The 17,404-nt window shown below is 40.3% G+C and overlaps 1 protein-coding gene across 6 annotated transcripts in view; it reads right to left on the bottom strand.

Annotated features, from left to right (window-relative positions):
- Positions 1 to 1,430: 1,430 nt before the first annotated feature.
- The window catches only part of kazna (kazrin, periplakin interacting protein a), a 146,631-nt gene continuing 130,657 nt past the window's right edge, over positions 1,431 to 17,404 (bottom strand). For 5 of the 6 annotated variants that reach the window (XM_061681997.1, XM_061682004.1, XM_061682013.1 and 2 more), the window contains 8 exons: positions 16,412 to 16,535; positions 9,159 to 9,367; positions 8,360 to 8,478; positions 6,719 to 6,950; positions 6,527 to 6,628; positions 5,521 to 5,687; positions 5,272 to 5,413; positions 1,431 to 2,060 (listed from right to left, as the gene is read on the bottom strand). In XM_061681997.1, coding sequence (XP_061537981.1) covers positions 1,902 to 2,060; positions 5,272 to 5,413; positions 5,521 to 5,687; positions 6,527 to 6,628; positions 6,719 to 6,950; positions 8,360 to 8,478; positions 9,159 to 9,367; positions 16,412 to 16,535 — 1,254 coding nt within the window. In that variant the 3' untranslated portion in view covers positions 1,431 to 1,901. Of the gene's footprint in view, positions 2,061 to 5,271; positions 5,414 to 5,520; positions 5,688 to 6,526; positions 6,629 to 6,718; positions 6,951 to 8,359; positions 8,479 to 9,158; positions 9,368 to 13,145; positions 16,536 to 17,404 lie in introns of those variants that run through there. The other variant, XM_061682038.1, reaches the window with a different exon arrangement.

Raw genomic sequence — 17,404 nt, 5'->3', positions numbered from 1 at the left:
TTTACTTATTTTTATTCATTACTTTATATAATTATGCCCTTTTGGCTGTACTGAACAATGTATTGTTTGTTTTCCTGTAATTTCTGTGCATGAGGGACTGCAGATGGAAATTAGCTCACAGAGATACATTGGTCCAAAGCATAATTTCTTCCTGATTAATATCATTTGCAGATGGTCCCTACCACATAAACAACCATTCATAACTGTTAAACAAGTGTAAAAACAAAAAGAAAAGAGAGGGGGAAAAAGTGAACTGTTGCATAATATGGCTGAATGAAAATAAAATGAAATAAAATTACTCTCCCTTCTACAGAAGCGAAGTATAGCGAAGTGTTTTTTGGAGTCAAATTCATGCATGGCATAATGTCAAACAAGTGTGAAAATACATAGATTTTATAATAGAACAACCTTTTTTTTGTAAAACATACATACAACAAATATGTACTTACCATAAACTTTGATGATACGTGACAATGCAGAGGGAGGGTTACTGTGGCCACTGGCCATCCCAAGCTTTTTCCCGCCTCACTATCCTGTGTTTCAGCAACTGATTCGGGATGGGGGTTGAAGTCCACCCAGGAATTTGCCAGCTTCCGACATAGCATGAGGGGGGTTACGGAGGTGGAGCATCCCCAGCTGCGACTGGAGTGTGAAGTTTTACACCTGAGAAGCATTGTCCACAACCCTTTGAGTTGAAAGCAATTGCAGTTGATGCTGCTCGAATTATTTCACCGTGCTGACCAGGACTGGCTATGTGAACGCACACTTTGGACATGGGAGGCAACGTCCCCCATCTACGAGTTCTGTATGAAAGGCCCGGGTGACGAAATCCCAGCTCTGATGCACCTGTTTACCGGAAATGCCGTGTAAAAATGGCTCGTGTGTACCTGAAAGGGGAGTGTGTGAACACAGCTGACTTTGCGATGGACATTGAATTCTTTTTTTGTCATCTATTATTATTGGCAACTAAACTAGGACCAAGACGTGTACCTTCACAATGAGGTCAATTTCCTGCTATATGATCATCGTTGGATTTTTCAGGTACAGTAGATTTCTCTCTTCAAATAGTACAACTTTTAAACACGATTAGGAAAGGGGTTACATGTGGCTACTGAAAACAGTATCAGCAAATGATAGTATAGCCTATGCCCCATGGAGCTGCAGCGTAAATGGATGAACCATTTTTTTATTTTATTTGTTGAAACCTTAATGCCCTTCCATCACCTGTTAAAGAATACAGAGAAAATACAATCTGTGGATCCACAGATGTCAGAATTCAGTTATCTTTAAAATCCTGTCATTGTCATTTTTATTACATCGTCCATCTGAGATCATCGATTTAGGATGCTGCATCGTTCCTATTTAGTGTCACGTTTAGCACGTGTGTCTCACCTGCATTTCCTGCTGGTTGTAACACAGCATACAAACAGTAACAGCTCACATGTATTTGATTTAAAAAAGAAAACAGCTTCACCATTCATCCACATTTTGCAGTCTTTTTTTAGTCACACAACTGTGTGTATGTGGGCAAAATGAAGATGACAATCAAACATACAACTATATTCAACAAACATGTTTTGTTATTGGAGATTTGCTACATTGGCAAGGCTTTACAAACAGCAGAGCTGCAAAGAAATATGTATGATAATCATTTTACATTGACAGTGTCCTGTTTAATACTAATCCATCATACAAATCCCATTAATCCAGATAAACAACAAATACAAAAATGGTCAACAAGCTTCAGTTCTCCATATTTTGCTTCTTTTTAAAACCATCACATATTCAATGTGACACAGTTTTCTTTTAAACAGACACGTGAACAAACAAGTGGAATCTGTTGTCAAAAGATTCCTCTTCATGCACCGTGTGCAGCGTAGCCGTGTCGCACTCCCATAACCTCACACATTCGTGACCCCGATGTTGGCGTAAGCCCTGACGGGGCTCCCTTGTATCCTGGGAGGCGTTTGCTCTCTGACCTCATGAGGTAGCGAACCGTAGCTGCTGTGGTAGCTCAAGTCCCGCCCATTGCGTGCCTTTGGGCTGAACCCCGTTGGTGGCTGCAACAAAAATAAACGTTCTGTTTACAGGGTCGGGGGGAATATGTTACGAATACATTTATTATATTTTTGATGTAAAACAATCATTTAAGGGAGTGCTTCCCAAAATTTATTGAGCCAAGGCACGTATTTAAAATTTGAAATCAAACGTTACAAAAACAGTACATACTGAAATAATGATCTTCACTCGCAAATACACTTTGGAGTGAAACCTGGGCCTGTTCAGGTGACTACAAAGACATTCTGTTGTATGATTGGAAAGTGGTGGATAAACATCTTAACAGTACCTCCTGACATCTAGAGGAAGAGCATTTAATTGTTCTGCCTGTCATTATACGTCGCAGGCACAGATGTACAAAGGTTCTTTATATGTAATAAATAAATACATTTTGGACCAATGAAGTGTATTTGGGTAATTTCCTGTCATGGTATAAAAAGAAGACCCGTGTGTCCCGTAATAGAAAACAATTCTCATGCAATTTTTCTCAAAAATCAATGTCCTCATATTGTCATGATCAGTGCCCTGAGTGTCCTCTGCGGAGTGTGGGCGGCGCTCTGTTCCTCTCTCTCCCTCCCTCTCGGGCAATGATCACCTCCTCACCTGCGCACCTGGTTCCCATTAGCACCCATCACAGCCTGCACTTAAGACTCGCAGTCTCAGTGTTCCAGCGCCAGAGTATTCTCGCACCTCCGTGGAACACCGGCCGACTCTTTGTTCTCGATTTTGCTCGCGGAAGAAGATTACCTGATTACTTGCGCATATACTTACCCTTTTGTTTTCTCCTCCTCCTCCAGTGCCTTCCTGTGTCTCCTGCTACGCTGCCCGCCCCAACCACACTGCCAAGCTCACTCACTTGCTCATGCTCCAGCCTCCTGCACGCTCCTATGGACCACCCTCACGCCTTGGAATTCTAGACCTCCCACTACCCCCAATAAAACCCCTACCAACTGCTTCCTCTGTCTCAGTCTGCTTTTGGATCCAGTCTAAAACCATTTGGTTTCATAACGTCAAACATATGACTACAATGGGTCGATCTTACTGTATGACACAAAAAGAGTCTATTGACAAAACGTATAAAACAGTTTATTTCAAACCACTTGACAATGCATACTTTCCCATCTGCCCTAGTTACTGTGGCTGAGGTACTGCTTCCTTTCTGCTTCCGGGTTTTGTCATCTGGTAGCTTTTTCATTGCTTGAGAAACCTGGTTCTTCATCACTGTACCATTAAGGTACACCTCATTTTTCAGCATGTGTTCTATAGCTTGTGTGCTGGTGACGAAGCGGTCACAATACACCTTAGTGCCAGCAGTCAGGGTTTCGGACAGATGTTTGATGACCAGTGTTCCTAAACCCAAACCTTCTGAGCCCTGCACCTGCAAACCTAGTGTCTTTGAACGTTGGTAGACTTCAAAGTCTGGCACTATTCCATCCACTGATGCCAGCACTAAATTCTTCATTCCCACTGGATTCGGCTCGAGTGGCACATACTGCCAGATGGACATACCCCCGTGAATGAGATCATCGTTCGTCTAGGTCCTGCCTGGAGGCGTCAGCCTGTGATTGTCCGATTCATGAAAGGCCTCACCTTCCAGAATATCTCGGTTTTCCTGGTGTCTTCGGGAACATCATCATTTCAGATGGCTCGCAGTTTGAAGAACTGATCACGTGACATTGTAATGGTAAAATGATCAAATTAAGTCCAAATTCAAAATAAAACTTATTGCATCCTCAAATTAGATATAGGCAGAAACATGGACAGTCAAATGGATGAGAGACTTGTTAAGGTGATAGATATCAAAGAGGGCCGTGTATATTAAAATGTAACTTGATCGGTAAAAATGTTTTTCTGGGGGGTCGAAATAGCTTAAAAAAAGAAGTCTTTGTAATTTAAAAAAATACCTTTTTTTATAGGGTTCTTTATAACTTTTTTATTTAAACTTGTCCATAATAATTTGGCTCACTTTGGAAATGCTTTATTCGGTTTTGCCGAATGTGGAAGTTGGTTGCGCAGAACCCCTGAAGTTTATGATGATAAAAAATATTCATTGCAAGTTGCATCGAATATTTGGGAAAATAAACAAAAACATAAGCATATGCATAATAATTTGGAACACAATAGCAAAATAGAAGAACCACTGCTCAATCATATTGTCACTCAGTTTGTTTTTGGTAAAACGTGAAATGTGTTTTATTTAATTTTTTACTTTTCTGGGCCAGATGTTGAATTAAGACTAAATGCACTACATCCTCTGGAAGTTGTCCATGTCAAAGCATATCAGGAGAATGAAAGAGACTCTGCTTTGCTCTTTTAATCTAGTATGAAGTAATAAAGCTCAAACACTTAAGGCTCTATATTTGTAGAAGTGTAAATACTCCCCAAAATAAAAGGTCTATGTTGATTCAGTTGGAGTTTGAGGAATGTGACGTGAACGTGTGTGCACATTTTGTAAGCGTTAAAATGTGTACAATATATCATCATCATTTTCAGCTCATTTTTATTTCTTTAAATCAACCCACTGGCCAGCACGCAGCTATGGAGGGTCCATATGTAAGAATGATTGTGCATCGGTGGGCATACATTCACGAGGTCCACGGACACATAGTACAGTATATAAGTCACCTCCAGTTATCACCAGCTCATCCTGTATTTACAACGTAATCGGGTTGTCTTTTGTCACACCGTGGGCAAGTGACAATATGTCCACACGGACCACTCTCTCCATGCACGCAAGACCGTCACTGCGCCTCACTTATTGGCGGCAATTAAAGTCGGCTGTGTTTCCGGCCACCGGCGCAGGCAGCCCCTCTTGTTAAATGCACCGGCTGCGCGCGTCTGCGAGATTATGACAACTCGCCGTAACCCGCCCCCTTACACCACGTAGGATTTGCACTAGTCAGGAAAATAGAGGCCTTAATGTTAGATTCAGAAAAAGGCCTTTTAATATTAGGAACACTTGTATCACATCTGTTCTTCTTAAAGGCCATCAGTATATAAACGTTGTTTTGCCAAAAGTAGCTCTCAGAAGTAAGTTCAGAGACAGGAGTATTGTAAAATAACTAATCCATTTCTAATGACAGTGACTCGAAATATAAAATATATTTTGTAAGTAACCTCCCTAACCCACGTTGTTATGTAAGTAAATAAATAAATACATATACATTATTGTGTTTGGTGATAATAACAAGATGAGGTCATTGGGTTCCTCACCTTGACAGCCCTCCTCCTCAGCGATCCCTCATCATCAGCGTGTCGACTCGCAGAGCCGGGAGACCTGCTCGGGGAGTTTTGGCGAATGGGAGTTGGTGGTGTTCCCAAAACTAAGCGCTCAAACTCCTGTTTGGCATCTGCCCTGCAAAGTTCAAGTCAAAGTTAACATTGCTTGCTTAACAATACTCAACAATGTGTGCATACAGTTCATTGGAAGTGGGGGCTAAAACTAAAAGCTAAAGTGTTTACCTGGCCAAGCCAATCAGATTTGTCAGCTCTTCTTCGAGGTGTCTGCGAACCATGTGCTTGCTGCTGGGAATTCCCATTGTTGTGGCCAAGGTGTCACTGGAGAAACTGGGATCCAGTACCATGACAGCTCCATGGACACCGCTACTAACGACTCCATCCGCATATTCCTGCACAGACGGTCAGAAAGGCTTTAGTGGTTGGATGTTGTGCTTGATTCATTCAAGCACAGTGAGCCGGTTCAAATTTAGGCACAAAAAGAAATGAATTCAGTTTCAAATTGCCCGTTGCTCTTGAAAATTAGAGCTTGATGAAATTGAAAGAATCCACATTAAAGCACGTCATGGTGCTGGGTGGTCTCCAAGACAAGAAATGGCCTCCAGTGTTTGAATACATTTGTCAAGCTCTTTAAAAAGAAAGATCTGCCTTTTGGATATGAACAGCGTAAAATGCTTTTGTTTGTAGGAATGTATAAAGTTGTCCTCTATGATTAAGTAAAACCAATCTAGCATTTTAACTGTGAGACAAAATGGACACCACATGCTCGATGATAAGGCAGTGCAACCATGTGAAAATTATGACAATTAAAAAGTTCCAGAACCAATATTTTATTACAATATGTGTAATTATCCATCCACTTTCTGTACTACTTATCCTCACCCTCACAGTGTGACGTGTGAGCTGGAGCCTATCCCAGATGAATCAAAAACAAGGGTTATTTTGCTTTTATTTCCATTTGTTTGTAATTATCAACCATTATTTTTTATTTGTTTGACTATATACTGAGTTTGTTTCAAGTATTCTGTACAAGTAGATTAAAAAAGCAATCAAAATGTACCAAAGACCATTCCATATGTACAATAACAGTGTGCTGCACTATACAATACATATAGTAATATTACTTTTTTTTTAATACTTCTACCTTATGCCCAAGTCTAGTGACAATTGTAATTGTAATTTGTTAATTGTAATGTTCTAACATGTTTACAGTTACTCTCTCTATCCTCACCTTGAGGTCAATTTCTTTAAGCCATTTGATGAGGCGGTGGGAGGTCCAAACCAAAGGATCCGTGTTCTGGTGCTCAGACTGTATCCGGCGGGCCTGCAGTGCCTGGCGAGGATTTCAACGAGCACTTTTCACTCAAGTGAGAGATTCTCCTCGTTTTAGAGGTCAGGTTGTGCTGTGTGTGTTGCCACTTACGTCCTTGTCAAAATTAAGCGAGTGCAGCAGCTCGATGCCCAGCAGCAAGCTGACCTGGTGGAACTTTTTGGAGATGTTGAGGTGGCGTTCGAGGTCACGGCGGGTAAGGGAGTGGAGCATACGTCCGTCCACCAAGTGGGTGTGAAATGCCTGTGAGTACTGAGGCAAGCCTACGTCGCTGAGCCAGGCCTTGGCAACCCAGTGGTGGTCCATGTCTGCAGCCTTGGACAATCTGCACGGGGACAGGATATGCGTCAGTCGTGGCCGTGGGCTCTCACCTCAGCCGTTTGTTTACCTTTTAGACTCATGTTTGTGTCATATTTGTACGTGACAGACATAGAGTTACATTGTGTATGCATGCAAATAGACAGACATGTTTGCATTCGGTGTGAACTGTATGTACAGAGTAAATAGACATTTACAATGAAACCATTGATTAAACGGACCCCGATATAACGGATATCGATAAAACGCACCGGCAGGACTGAACAATGTGTCCAAAACTTTTTTCCACCTGCCACTTCAAATGCCGTTGACAAAGTCTGTTAGTTCCAGAATTGGCAACTGTTCATTACTGGCACTGTGGCGCAACGCAAGCAGAGAATGGGACTGACGTGTTTCCGGGTCACAGATATACTGTTCACTGTATTGTGAAAGACTTTGTGTTTTTTTTTTTTTTTTTAAATGTTTAAATGGGGAATTAAAACAAAAACAGGACTTTTGTCCTTAGTCTGGAAACAAAAACACGCAACACAGTGTGACAGGAATAATGACGAAAGGACATTGATAACTTTGTATTCCTTGCTGCTCTGGCTGACCATCCATCCATCCATTTTCTGAGCCGCTTATCCTCACAAGGGTCACGGATGTGCTGGAGCCTATCCCAGTTATCTTCGGGCAGGAGGCGGGGTACACCCTGAACTGTTTGCCAGCCAATCGCAGGGCACATACAAACAAGCAACCATCCGCACTCACATTCACACCTACGGGCAATTTAGAGTCTCCAATCAATGCATGTTTTTGGGATGTGGGACGAAACCGGAGTGCCCGGAGAAAACCCACGCAGGCGTGGGGAGAACATGCAAACTCCACACAGGCGGGGCCGGGGATTGAACGCCGGTCCTCAGAACTGAGAGGCAGACGCTCTAACCAGTCGTCCGCCGTGCCGCCCTGGCTGACTATATTAATAAAATATTTTGTTAATTTTATGAATTATTTAAGCCCCCACTGCCCACCTTTGGCTAAACTAGGCATCTATATAAAATAATATGGATATATTTTATTTACTGATGTTGTAGTGTTACATTCGGCTGACTTTGGTGCAGGCAGCATGGGCTCATTTCACCTCAGTGGTGGTGTGAATGTGATTGTGAATGGTTGCCTGTTTCGATATGTGCCCTGTGACTGCCTGGCAACCAGTTCAGGGTGGAATCTGTCTTTTGCCCAGAGTACCTGCGACCCTGAACCGGATAAAAGTACCAAAAATGGATGGCTGCATATGTTTTAATAAAGCAAATTGATTTATAAATGTTAAGACAACACTGTTGTGGTATTTCTAAATGCTGTGTGGACCAATACCAAAACCGACCATTAGATGGAATGCCATGTAATTCAATGCAAGGTTTGTCAGGCCTTTCTCACCCTCTTCCATCCTCAGCCTCCCTATAGTCCTCAATGGCCAGACGCAATTTACGACGGTGCATGAAACTGGTCACGCTCAAACCAAGCTCCAGGTCTTCATCCGTTAGGCCCAATAACACCTAAAATACAAACACGTCAACACAACAGCGCTCACTGCATACGTCACCTGCATTATGGTAACCATTTATACGTTGTAAAGCAGTGATTTATCATCATGTTTGAAACGTTTGACCCGAGCTATGTGCTTCCAATGTATGTGCATGCTGAGATGTCAGATTAATATGAAACATCACAATCATATCAGGGCTTTTAATTGGCCCAAGGCTAAGGTGTGGTTAGTTTTAATTGCTGCCCCGGTTGCCATACAGAGGTATCCACTTGAATTTTTGTTTACAATAATTCATTGCAAATTTCGCTAACCCCCATTTTACAGCTTGCGGACACCTAGGGTCAAAGAAGCCCAGTTTGAGAACCATTGGTTTACAGTAAAGCCCCATATATTTGCGGTTCAGCATTTGACTATATTTGGATATTTTTTTTGGAACCCATCCTACGCTATTTACTGACAAATTCACCTAGTCACTGTTTTTCAGTGCCATCTGGTGACAAAGGACAATGTTAGAGTGAGTTGAGGGGGTTCATGTAGTGCTCTGTCGCCAACTTGTGGCATCTATAGGCAATTACATATACCTATATTTTTTGCGGGGGGGGGGGGGGCTCAATTACGAATTTTTGCTCTTCATTCAGGACTCGGTAGCTACTGCGCCCATGAATAACAAGGGTTCAACGAATACCTTACCTTTCCACTCTTGACGTTCTCCGAGCAGCTGCGTATGTACATGGGCATCGCCATGACAACTTCCAGCCAGGCCTGCACGGTGCCCGCCCTCCACTGGGACATGGGCGTGCTCTTGGCCAGCTCCACCAGCTGCAGGCGGTCTAGCTGCTCCTCGGCGCCATCCGGCAAGCTGAGGCTGAGGCGGGTGGGGCTAGCGAGGCTGTCACAGTCTGGGTGAGTGGGTGAATAGGGGGAGGGGGAGTGGGGGGATGGGGTGTTGTGGTTGGCAGTGTGAGTGAGGGCAGAGGTGGCATCGTGGGCCTAGCGACCATTGACATAACACAAAGTTTCTCTACAGCAGGGGTGGGCAAACATTTGTGCTCAAGGTTCACACTGGATTTTATTTATTTATATATTTGTTTAAATGGACAAGTAAGCTACGTTATTTGTGTTAAAAACAAACAAAAAATCTAAAATATGAGTTACTTTTTTTATTATTTCATTTTTTAAATTTCGGATTAACTAATCAATTATTTAATGAAATCAATACAAAATTAAGGAAAAATAGTTATTTTCTCATTAAAATTAACAGTTTTACATAAGAAATGACTCTCAATTTTAATATTATTACTTATGATTAATTTAATTATAATCAATTAAGCATTTAATAAAAGTACATATTAAATATAAACTGTGTAAAATAGTTTAATAATAATTCACTCATTTTTAAGATTTATGATTAAGTTAATTATAGCTAATTAACCAAGTATAATAGGACTAACAATAAAATATTTTACTGTTATACAGCATGCTTATTTTACAGTTTAAAATAAGAATTTTAAAAATTATTTACAATAAATTAACCCATCATTTGAGATAAATAAAGAATACATGTATAAATACCTTTTAAGAAAAAATGTCCAAATTAATACAACAAATATTACAATACTCTTGCTAATGTAATGTATGTAAGTGGTCCGCGAGCCATACTTTGCCCATCTCTGCTGTAGATATAAGAATGTAATTGATATAATGTTAGTCAATTAATACTACTACTAATAATAATACAAATAATAACAATAATAATAATAATGTTATTATATTATGGCAAGCACAATTTTAGTAATAAGCTTTTATTATTAATTGTATTTGACAAATAATTGTTGAATATTTGTCTTTATTTGTTTGTTTGAACTTTTATCTATTAAATCGAATATAATTCGGAATCTGATAAGGTTTCCTTACAGTGCAGGATTTATGAATAATTTCCATTTCAATCTCAGCCCGAGTTTGAGCATTTGAACATTTTTAAACCCAGAATTGTTGCAGTACTTTTTTGTAGTTTCACTTTTTGTTTAAATGTACTGCCTTACAAAGGGTTAAAATTCCACTGCAAGGGAGACTTTTTTTTCATTGTGACGTTCTAACAGCTACACCAGTAGGCGGCAATGTGGGGCCAATAATTGTCCAACAGACAATAAAGTAGAACAGCTGAGTCATGAGCTCCCCACTGCAAAGTTCTTATCTCTAGGGCATTTATTTAAAAAAAGAAAATGAAATAAATGCGCTTTATCCTGTCCGTGTATAAAGTGTCGTCACTTTGATACCCAAACTAAGTTACACATAAAATGCTCCTCAAAATGACTGTATAACTGTACTTATCACAGATGCACAAATAGGGTCAAAATTAATCAATATTAACCGACTCACATAGATCATTCATCATTATGCTTTCATGTACATTCACCATGTTAAGAGAGGCTATTAACTGAAGCACTACTGAAACATGCTCTTAAGTAACTAACGTCAATAAGCTCGTGTACAAAAGTACATAATACCAATTACATAAGGTGGACATTTCAGATGAATTTAAAATAGCGACCTGGTCATCATCAGTGCCCAACCCACCCACATTTGAACAACTACTGTAAAACAAGAACCCTGTTCATTTTGGAAATATGCCCAAGGTCTGAGTTTCATAGCCTCATCGTGACTTCTAAGTTTGAATGCTCTTCAACCAAAATATTTTTCACATTGTCATTATGATGTGTTGTGTGTAGAATTCTGAGAAAAAAAGATGAATTTAATGCATTTTGGAACACGGCTGTAACATCCTTAAGGTGGACAAAGTGAAGGGTAATGCATACTTTCCAGATGCACTGTACATCCCGACAAGTGTTGTTGCACCCTGCTGTCACCTAAACACACCCTAAAAAAGTGTTACAGCTTTAGTTGTGGTTAGTTACATTCCATTTATCCATTCTCTATATGTCGTGTCCTCATTAGTGTAAAGGATGAGGAATTATGAGGATATGCAGCAACCTGATGAAAATCAAGAAAAAAAAATCTTTTTTTTTTTTTTTTAAATCATTACAGCGAAAACTCAGATTTTTTTTTGTAGTTGCTACAGCAGAGAGGAATCTGTGGCGAGAGGGAAAACTGGATGATCTTAAACGACAACACTATCTGTCCCACTGATCACCCTTCAATTGTACATGTACTGTACTGAGAGCTGTTTGTCATGTTTTTCCCTCTCATGTACCTCAATCAAACATAATATTTGAAGCACCCGCATCATCCAAATTGAAGAAACAGATACCAATATTTGCTCATGTTACAATTTCTTACCAACATACAAGATTAAAAATGGATCCAACCAAAATTGGTGGCCCGTCTTCTTCGCACAAAATCGGGTGAATGCGACACTGTGTTCTGTGGAAAATGTAGAAAAGCTCTCTATCAGAGTGTTAGAGGAGCGATTTTCAACTGGAAGGTCGGGACCCAAAACTGGGTCAAGGAAACCATTATCGGTGTGTCGTGGACCGGTAGTAAACAAAAATTACAGGGGGTCCACTGTTTTTGACAGTACCGACATAAAAGGTTTCGAAATCGAGGTGACGAATGGTGAGCAAAGAACTAGTTTGCGCAGTGGTGTAAGTGGAAATGTGCCAAAAGTAGGCACGCTCAGTTACCACCGTATTTACCATTTTTCATTAACGAAATTTATGAGTACGACTTAGCCTTCTGAATTTGGGTTATGTCGCTGCCATAGGAGCAGAACTCCATTGAAAAACAAGGACCCTTCGCAGTAAAATATTTGATATGCATCCCAGGTCAGACTTTTATTTGGAAAATATTATTACTTGGGGTTATGGTAAATGTATTCGTAATTGGTGTGCCTCACTAATCTCCCACACGGAACACATTATAATGGTAAGGGACTTTCCTAAAAAAGTATAGGTTAGTGCCAAGATATGAGTGAAATTTTGTGACTTTATTTTGATGAGTCAATTTTACTACAGTAAATGTATTTTTGTACATGCAGTTGTCATGTTCAGCCTCAGTATTTTAATAAGGTTCTCTAAAAGGCTCTTTTAACATGGAAGCATGTGTAGTTATGTTTATAAAAACAATCACGACACAAAAGGTTAGGGATATTTCAGCTTTAAGATGAAAATTCAGGATGAACCTCAAATGCACTACCTTTCCAGGTGACCTTGACCTTCTCTAAACGTTTGAATGCACGTCCAACAGTTCAATGTTTCAGTACTGTACTTTCGGCACAACTTGCTGTTCTCTAACAAGGAGCTGAACGGCAATTTCCAGACAAGTGTTAGATGCATGAATGGACCAATACATTTCCAAGGACATTCACTTCTAGGACTTTTCAACTCTCTTTTTTTCCAACCGGCTGATAACATGCTGACATTCTAAGATCAGTGGCCTTTTTTCATCTTGATCTCACAATGTCAAAATGTGAACGGCATGATGAAGAGGACTGTTAAAATACCAATTCTAATTGAGAGGAAAAATCTATTGACCAATGGCGCAAAGAAATATTGTGAATTTTTCCATTTGGCTATTTTTTCGGCCATGAATAGCAAGCTGTGCCAAAAGAACTGAACATGGAAGAGTTAGACGTGCATTCAAAAGTTTAGCCAGTGTCAAATTAAGTTCACCTGGAAAGGTTATCGTGCATTTTAGGTTCATGCTTGAAATTTCAATCGGAAGCCCAATGCACCTAACTTTTTGTGATTAGTCTGTTTTCAAATTCACATTTTCTTTATTGCTCTTCACTTGTACAAAAGCGGGTCGTGACTTGGTGAAAATTGGAAAATGTGGGTCCCAGGGTGACAACAGTTGAGAATCACTGTGTTAGTGCAAACGAGTTACAGTACGTCACGTGTTTCCAGCATGGTGTCCTTTCCCTCTCAATGTCATCTCCGATTGCAAGGCCAGAGAGCAGAACGGCGAAAACGTGCGCTAACGTTTGGAAGGAGAGGAAAGGAGGCCATTTGAAAGCATCCTTGTACACATGCACACACAAGGCACACAGGATTAGAGTCGGGACAAATGAACACACACAAATATTAACACACAGGGAAAGAGAGGACAGCCACATGAAAATTCAACATGATTTATTTTTATTATAAAATAATCTCATTTTATTTTGATCTTATTTCTCCCCTGTGATTCTTTTTCTTTAATTTAACCATGCCTTTTAAAATGATACATGTACACATCTCAGGACTTTACAACTGAAGATCAGCTCCCTGCTGAACCGCTGCCATTTTAAGATAATTTTTCAATAATATTCATTTTTTGTATTGTTGTCTCATTTCCAAGTAAAGCATCTGAGCAAAAACAAAACAAACCAAAACAAAAAACACAGACAGGCTCAAAAACTTTAAAATGACCTCTTCGATTCTTCTGAAAGTTGGCAAGAGAACAAAACGAAAGCCTTAATATTTCATGAAATATGTGGGGCTGCTTATGCATACAATCCAATACATAATTGCTTTTATAGGTGAAGTTTCATAGGGTAAGCTTTGTGTTGAACGCTCCCATTGCTGCACACACTCAGTAATGTGTGCAGTCAGTAGTGGTGCAGGGGAAAGTGAGATTAGATTAAGAGAAGAGATTTCCTGGGGGCGAGGCAGTGCAAACTCCAGCTCTATCCCGCAAAAGCATGCAAATTATCTGACCACTGTCATTGGCTTTCACTTGAACAAATGCCATTGTTACCCTTTGGGACAACTTTAATTGCTTTTTTTTTTTCTTCCTCTTTCTTTCTTCCTGTGGGCATGTGTTTCAATACCCAAACTTTTAAGGGTGAAAGTGTTTAACACCCACACAGGTCCAAATCATTGCTTGGTGCATCCATCGTTAGAAGAAAAAAAAAAAGGACCTGGTACAAAAATGTGGAAGGCAGTGTTAATTACTTCAATTAACTAGGACATTTGATACTGTGTTCTTTCTTTAATAATCTTCTTTAATCTTTAGCATATTAAATAACGGTAGACAAAGGTAGACAACTGATTAGCACATCTGCCTCAGCACATCTGCCTCAAAGCTCCGAGCACCCAGGTTCAAATCCGTCTTCGCCTGTGTGGAGTTTGCATGTTCTCCAGGTGCATGCGTGGCTTTTCTCCGGGTACTCCGGTTTCCTCCCACATCCCAAAAACATGCATAGTAGGTTAATGTTTGACTCTAAATCGCCCGTAGGTGTGAATGATTGTTTGTCTATATGTGCCCTGCGATTGGCTGGCGACCAGTTCAGGGTGTACCCTGCCTCTCGCCCAGAGTCAGCTGAGATAGGCTCCGGCACACCTGCTCAGTTTTCAAGATGAATCCGTTCCAAAATGTTTAACTGAAATTGAATCATACAAAAACTGAAACAATATTTTCCATAGGAAATAATGTAAATCAAGTAATCTGTTCTATACACTCAGAAATATTAATAAAAAAGACATTTTATAGACAACAACTATAGTTTAACATAAAAAAATAATGTGAACTATAATTGACTAATGAAATGGATTAATGAACATTATAAAAAACATGATTATTGAAGATTCTTGAAAGAGTATGAAGGACAAAGAGGGAGGATGAGAGGTTATTGTTTGGAAGGCTAATACACCAGTCTTCGTTCTTCGCTATGAGTTATTTCTTGAATTTTGTCATCTGGCGCAAATAATTTTTTTGGGCCCCATATTGGCCTATTGAACAGCCGCATTCAATAAATACGGAGAAATGTTTCCCATTAATGTGCAGGGTGACGCTCACGCAACAGGAAAACAATAAAAAAATTGTGCACGCACATTAGATGCTTTGTGTGGGCGATGTACTCCAGGAAATGAATCGAGGGTCATGTGGGCAGGTGGGATGAGTTTGGTATGGACCATTTTTAACTATACGAAAACTGACTGGATGTATGAAAACTGGAACAAATTTTTGCTGAAAACAATCGTAAAAAACTGAAATGACATGGAAATTAGGACGTGCGAACATAGAGTTTCCACTGGATGTAGAAATGTATAAACCTTTCAGCAGCACTCTATTATTGCATGCACAACAATATTTTTGTAATCAATTAAAAAATGTTGCCTTTGCTTCCCATTAATGTTTCCTCAGTCACTGTGTTTCTAATTTTGTAAAGAATCCCTCCACTTGTTTATTTAGAAAGGATGACGTTCCTAACCATTTCACAATTGGAGCCAAGAGTGAGGCGGGAGTAACTGACCTCTCTTTTCTTAAAGTAGACAGTTGTTAGTTTATCTTAAGGACAGTGGAGCCAGAGTCGCATGCGTTGTGGGACAGGAGCTACAGTATGTGCATGCATGGCACAATATGGCACGTACAAGCGCTTCTATCTGAACAGATAGAAATCACATTTCCCACAATTCCTGCTGGGCCTCGTGTTGCTAGGCAGCAAAGTGCCCTGAGTGGTGGATTCATTCCGCTGAAAGAGATGCTTGCGCATTTTTTCTGACTGTATACAGAATGGGATGGATTTGATCTACATGTCGCCCACGGGAAAACTGTCATCATCATGGCAGTGTGAAAGGAGTGGGGGTGAACCAAGCAAGACAGTAAACGAGGGAGAGTTAAAAGGTAGTCAGGGTTACATATCAAAAATAAGAAAAGGCATTCAGGACAAGGAGACATTTACACACACACACACACACACACACACACACAAAGTGCACGTCAACTGTCGTTATTTTCACGTACAGCAGTCCTTCAAGTTTGCAGTTGAGTGAAAATCAAAATAGAGAATTGAAAGTAATGTCCACCATGTTGTCGCGCTCTTTTACAGGGATGTACATTAATACAGGTGCAATGTGCTAGGTCACACCCACACACCTTCATACATGCTCTCTCTCACGCACACATAAACACAACGCCGTCCTCTGATCATTTCCACAGAGGATCTCTGTGTGGCCTTTACCAGTCTGCGTCCTCCTCTATGTAATAATCAGGTGTTGCAGTACCATCAAACAGACCCGGGTCCAGGGACTTGCGCTGCTTTCCTCGGGCAAAGACCCGCGACAAAGAGCCCAGGCCCATCTTCTCCTTCTTCTTCTTACACTTCGCCACCTCCAGATCTTCTAGAGACTGAAGTACAACCAAAAGAAAGTTGAAGAAGGAGGAGGTAAAGAGATGCTTCTGATAAATACCATGGCACAAGAAGTGAGGTGACTGATTTGTCATGCTGCCAGGCGAGTACATACAAACGCAGCAAAAAGCCTGTTTCCACCGAGCACCACAGCTTGACTCGCTTTGATGCGACAGCCGCCCTGCATGCATTGGGGCAGCAGTATACCTCTAGTACAGTGTTTCCTAACCTTTATCGAGCCAAGGCACACATTTTACATCAAAACAATCTCACGGCACACCACCAAACAAAAAACTCACTCAAAATTACACAGGTTGCCCGCCCAAAACATTTTCACTCAGTAGTGCCATTACTGCTATATTTTTGGTTTTTGTTCCAGTGCAAATAAGCTTAAAAATGGCAAACATACATTTATGATCTCTTATAGCACACTAATGTGACACGGCACCATTCCTCACACTCACAGTTCTGGCAAGGCAGTCACCAAAAAGCATTATGGATCTTCAGAATTCATTGTGGTGATGTTTTAACTGAAAATCAAGCTAAATGTTTGATGCTCTTGCATTTGTTCCTGTCGATATTGTTATGAGTTTGTGCATTAGTTATTCGTCGGGCTAAGGTTGATATCTGTGAATTTATTTCATAAAACTCTGACTGTGACTTATGTTTTAAACTGGTAAGGTACTCAGTAAGATTTCCTTTTCTGCTAAGAACAACAGCCCGATTGGCCTTCTGTGAGTTACTGTTGCCACATTTAAATTAATTAGCCTATAAAGCGGACGGTATCACAGATGTGCAGGTGAGTAATTGCACTGCACTGATCTGTAAAAAAATAAAAATAATCTGCGAAGCACTGAATCCGCAATGT

This window comes from Phycodurus eques, chromosome 1 (assembly GCF_024500275.1).
Source record: "Phycodurus eques isolate BA_2022a chromosome 1, UOR_Pequ_1.1, whole genome shotgun sequence".
Lineage (NCBI taxonomy): Eukaryota > Metazoa > Chordata > Actinopteri > Syngnathiformes > Syngnathidae > Phycodurus > Phycodurus eques.
The sequence above is the reverse complement of the archived record's forward strand: the minus strand, read 5'-3'. Positions and strand labels throughout refer to the sequence as shown.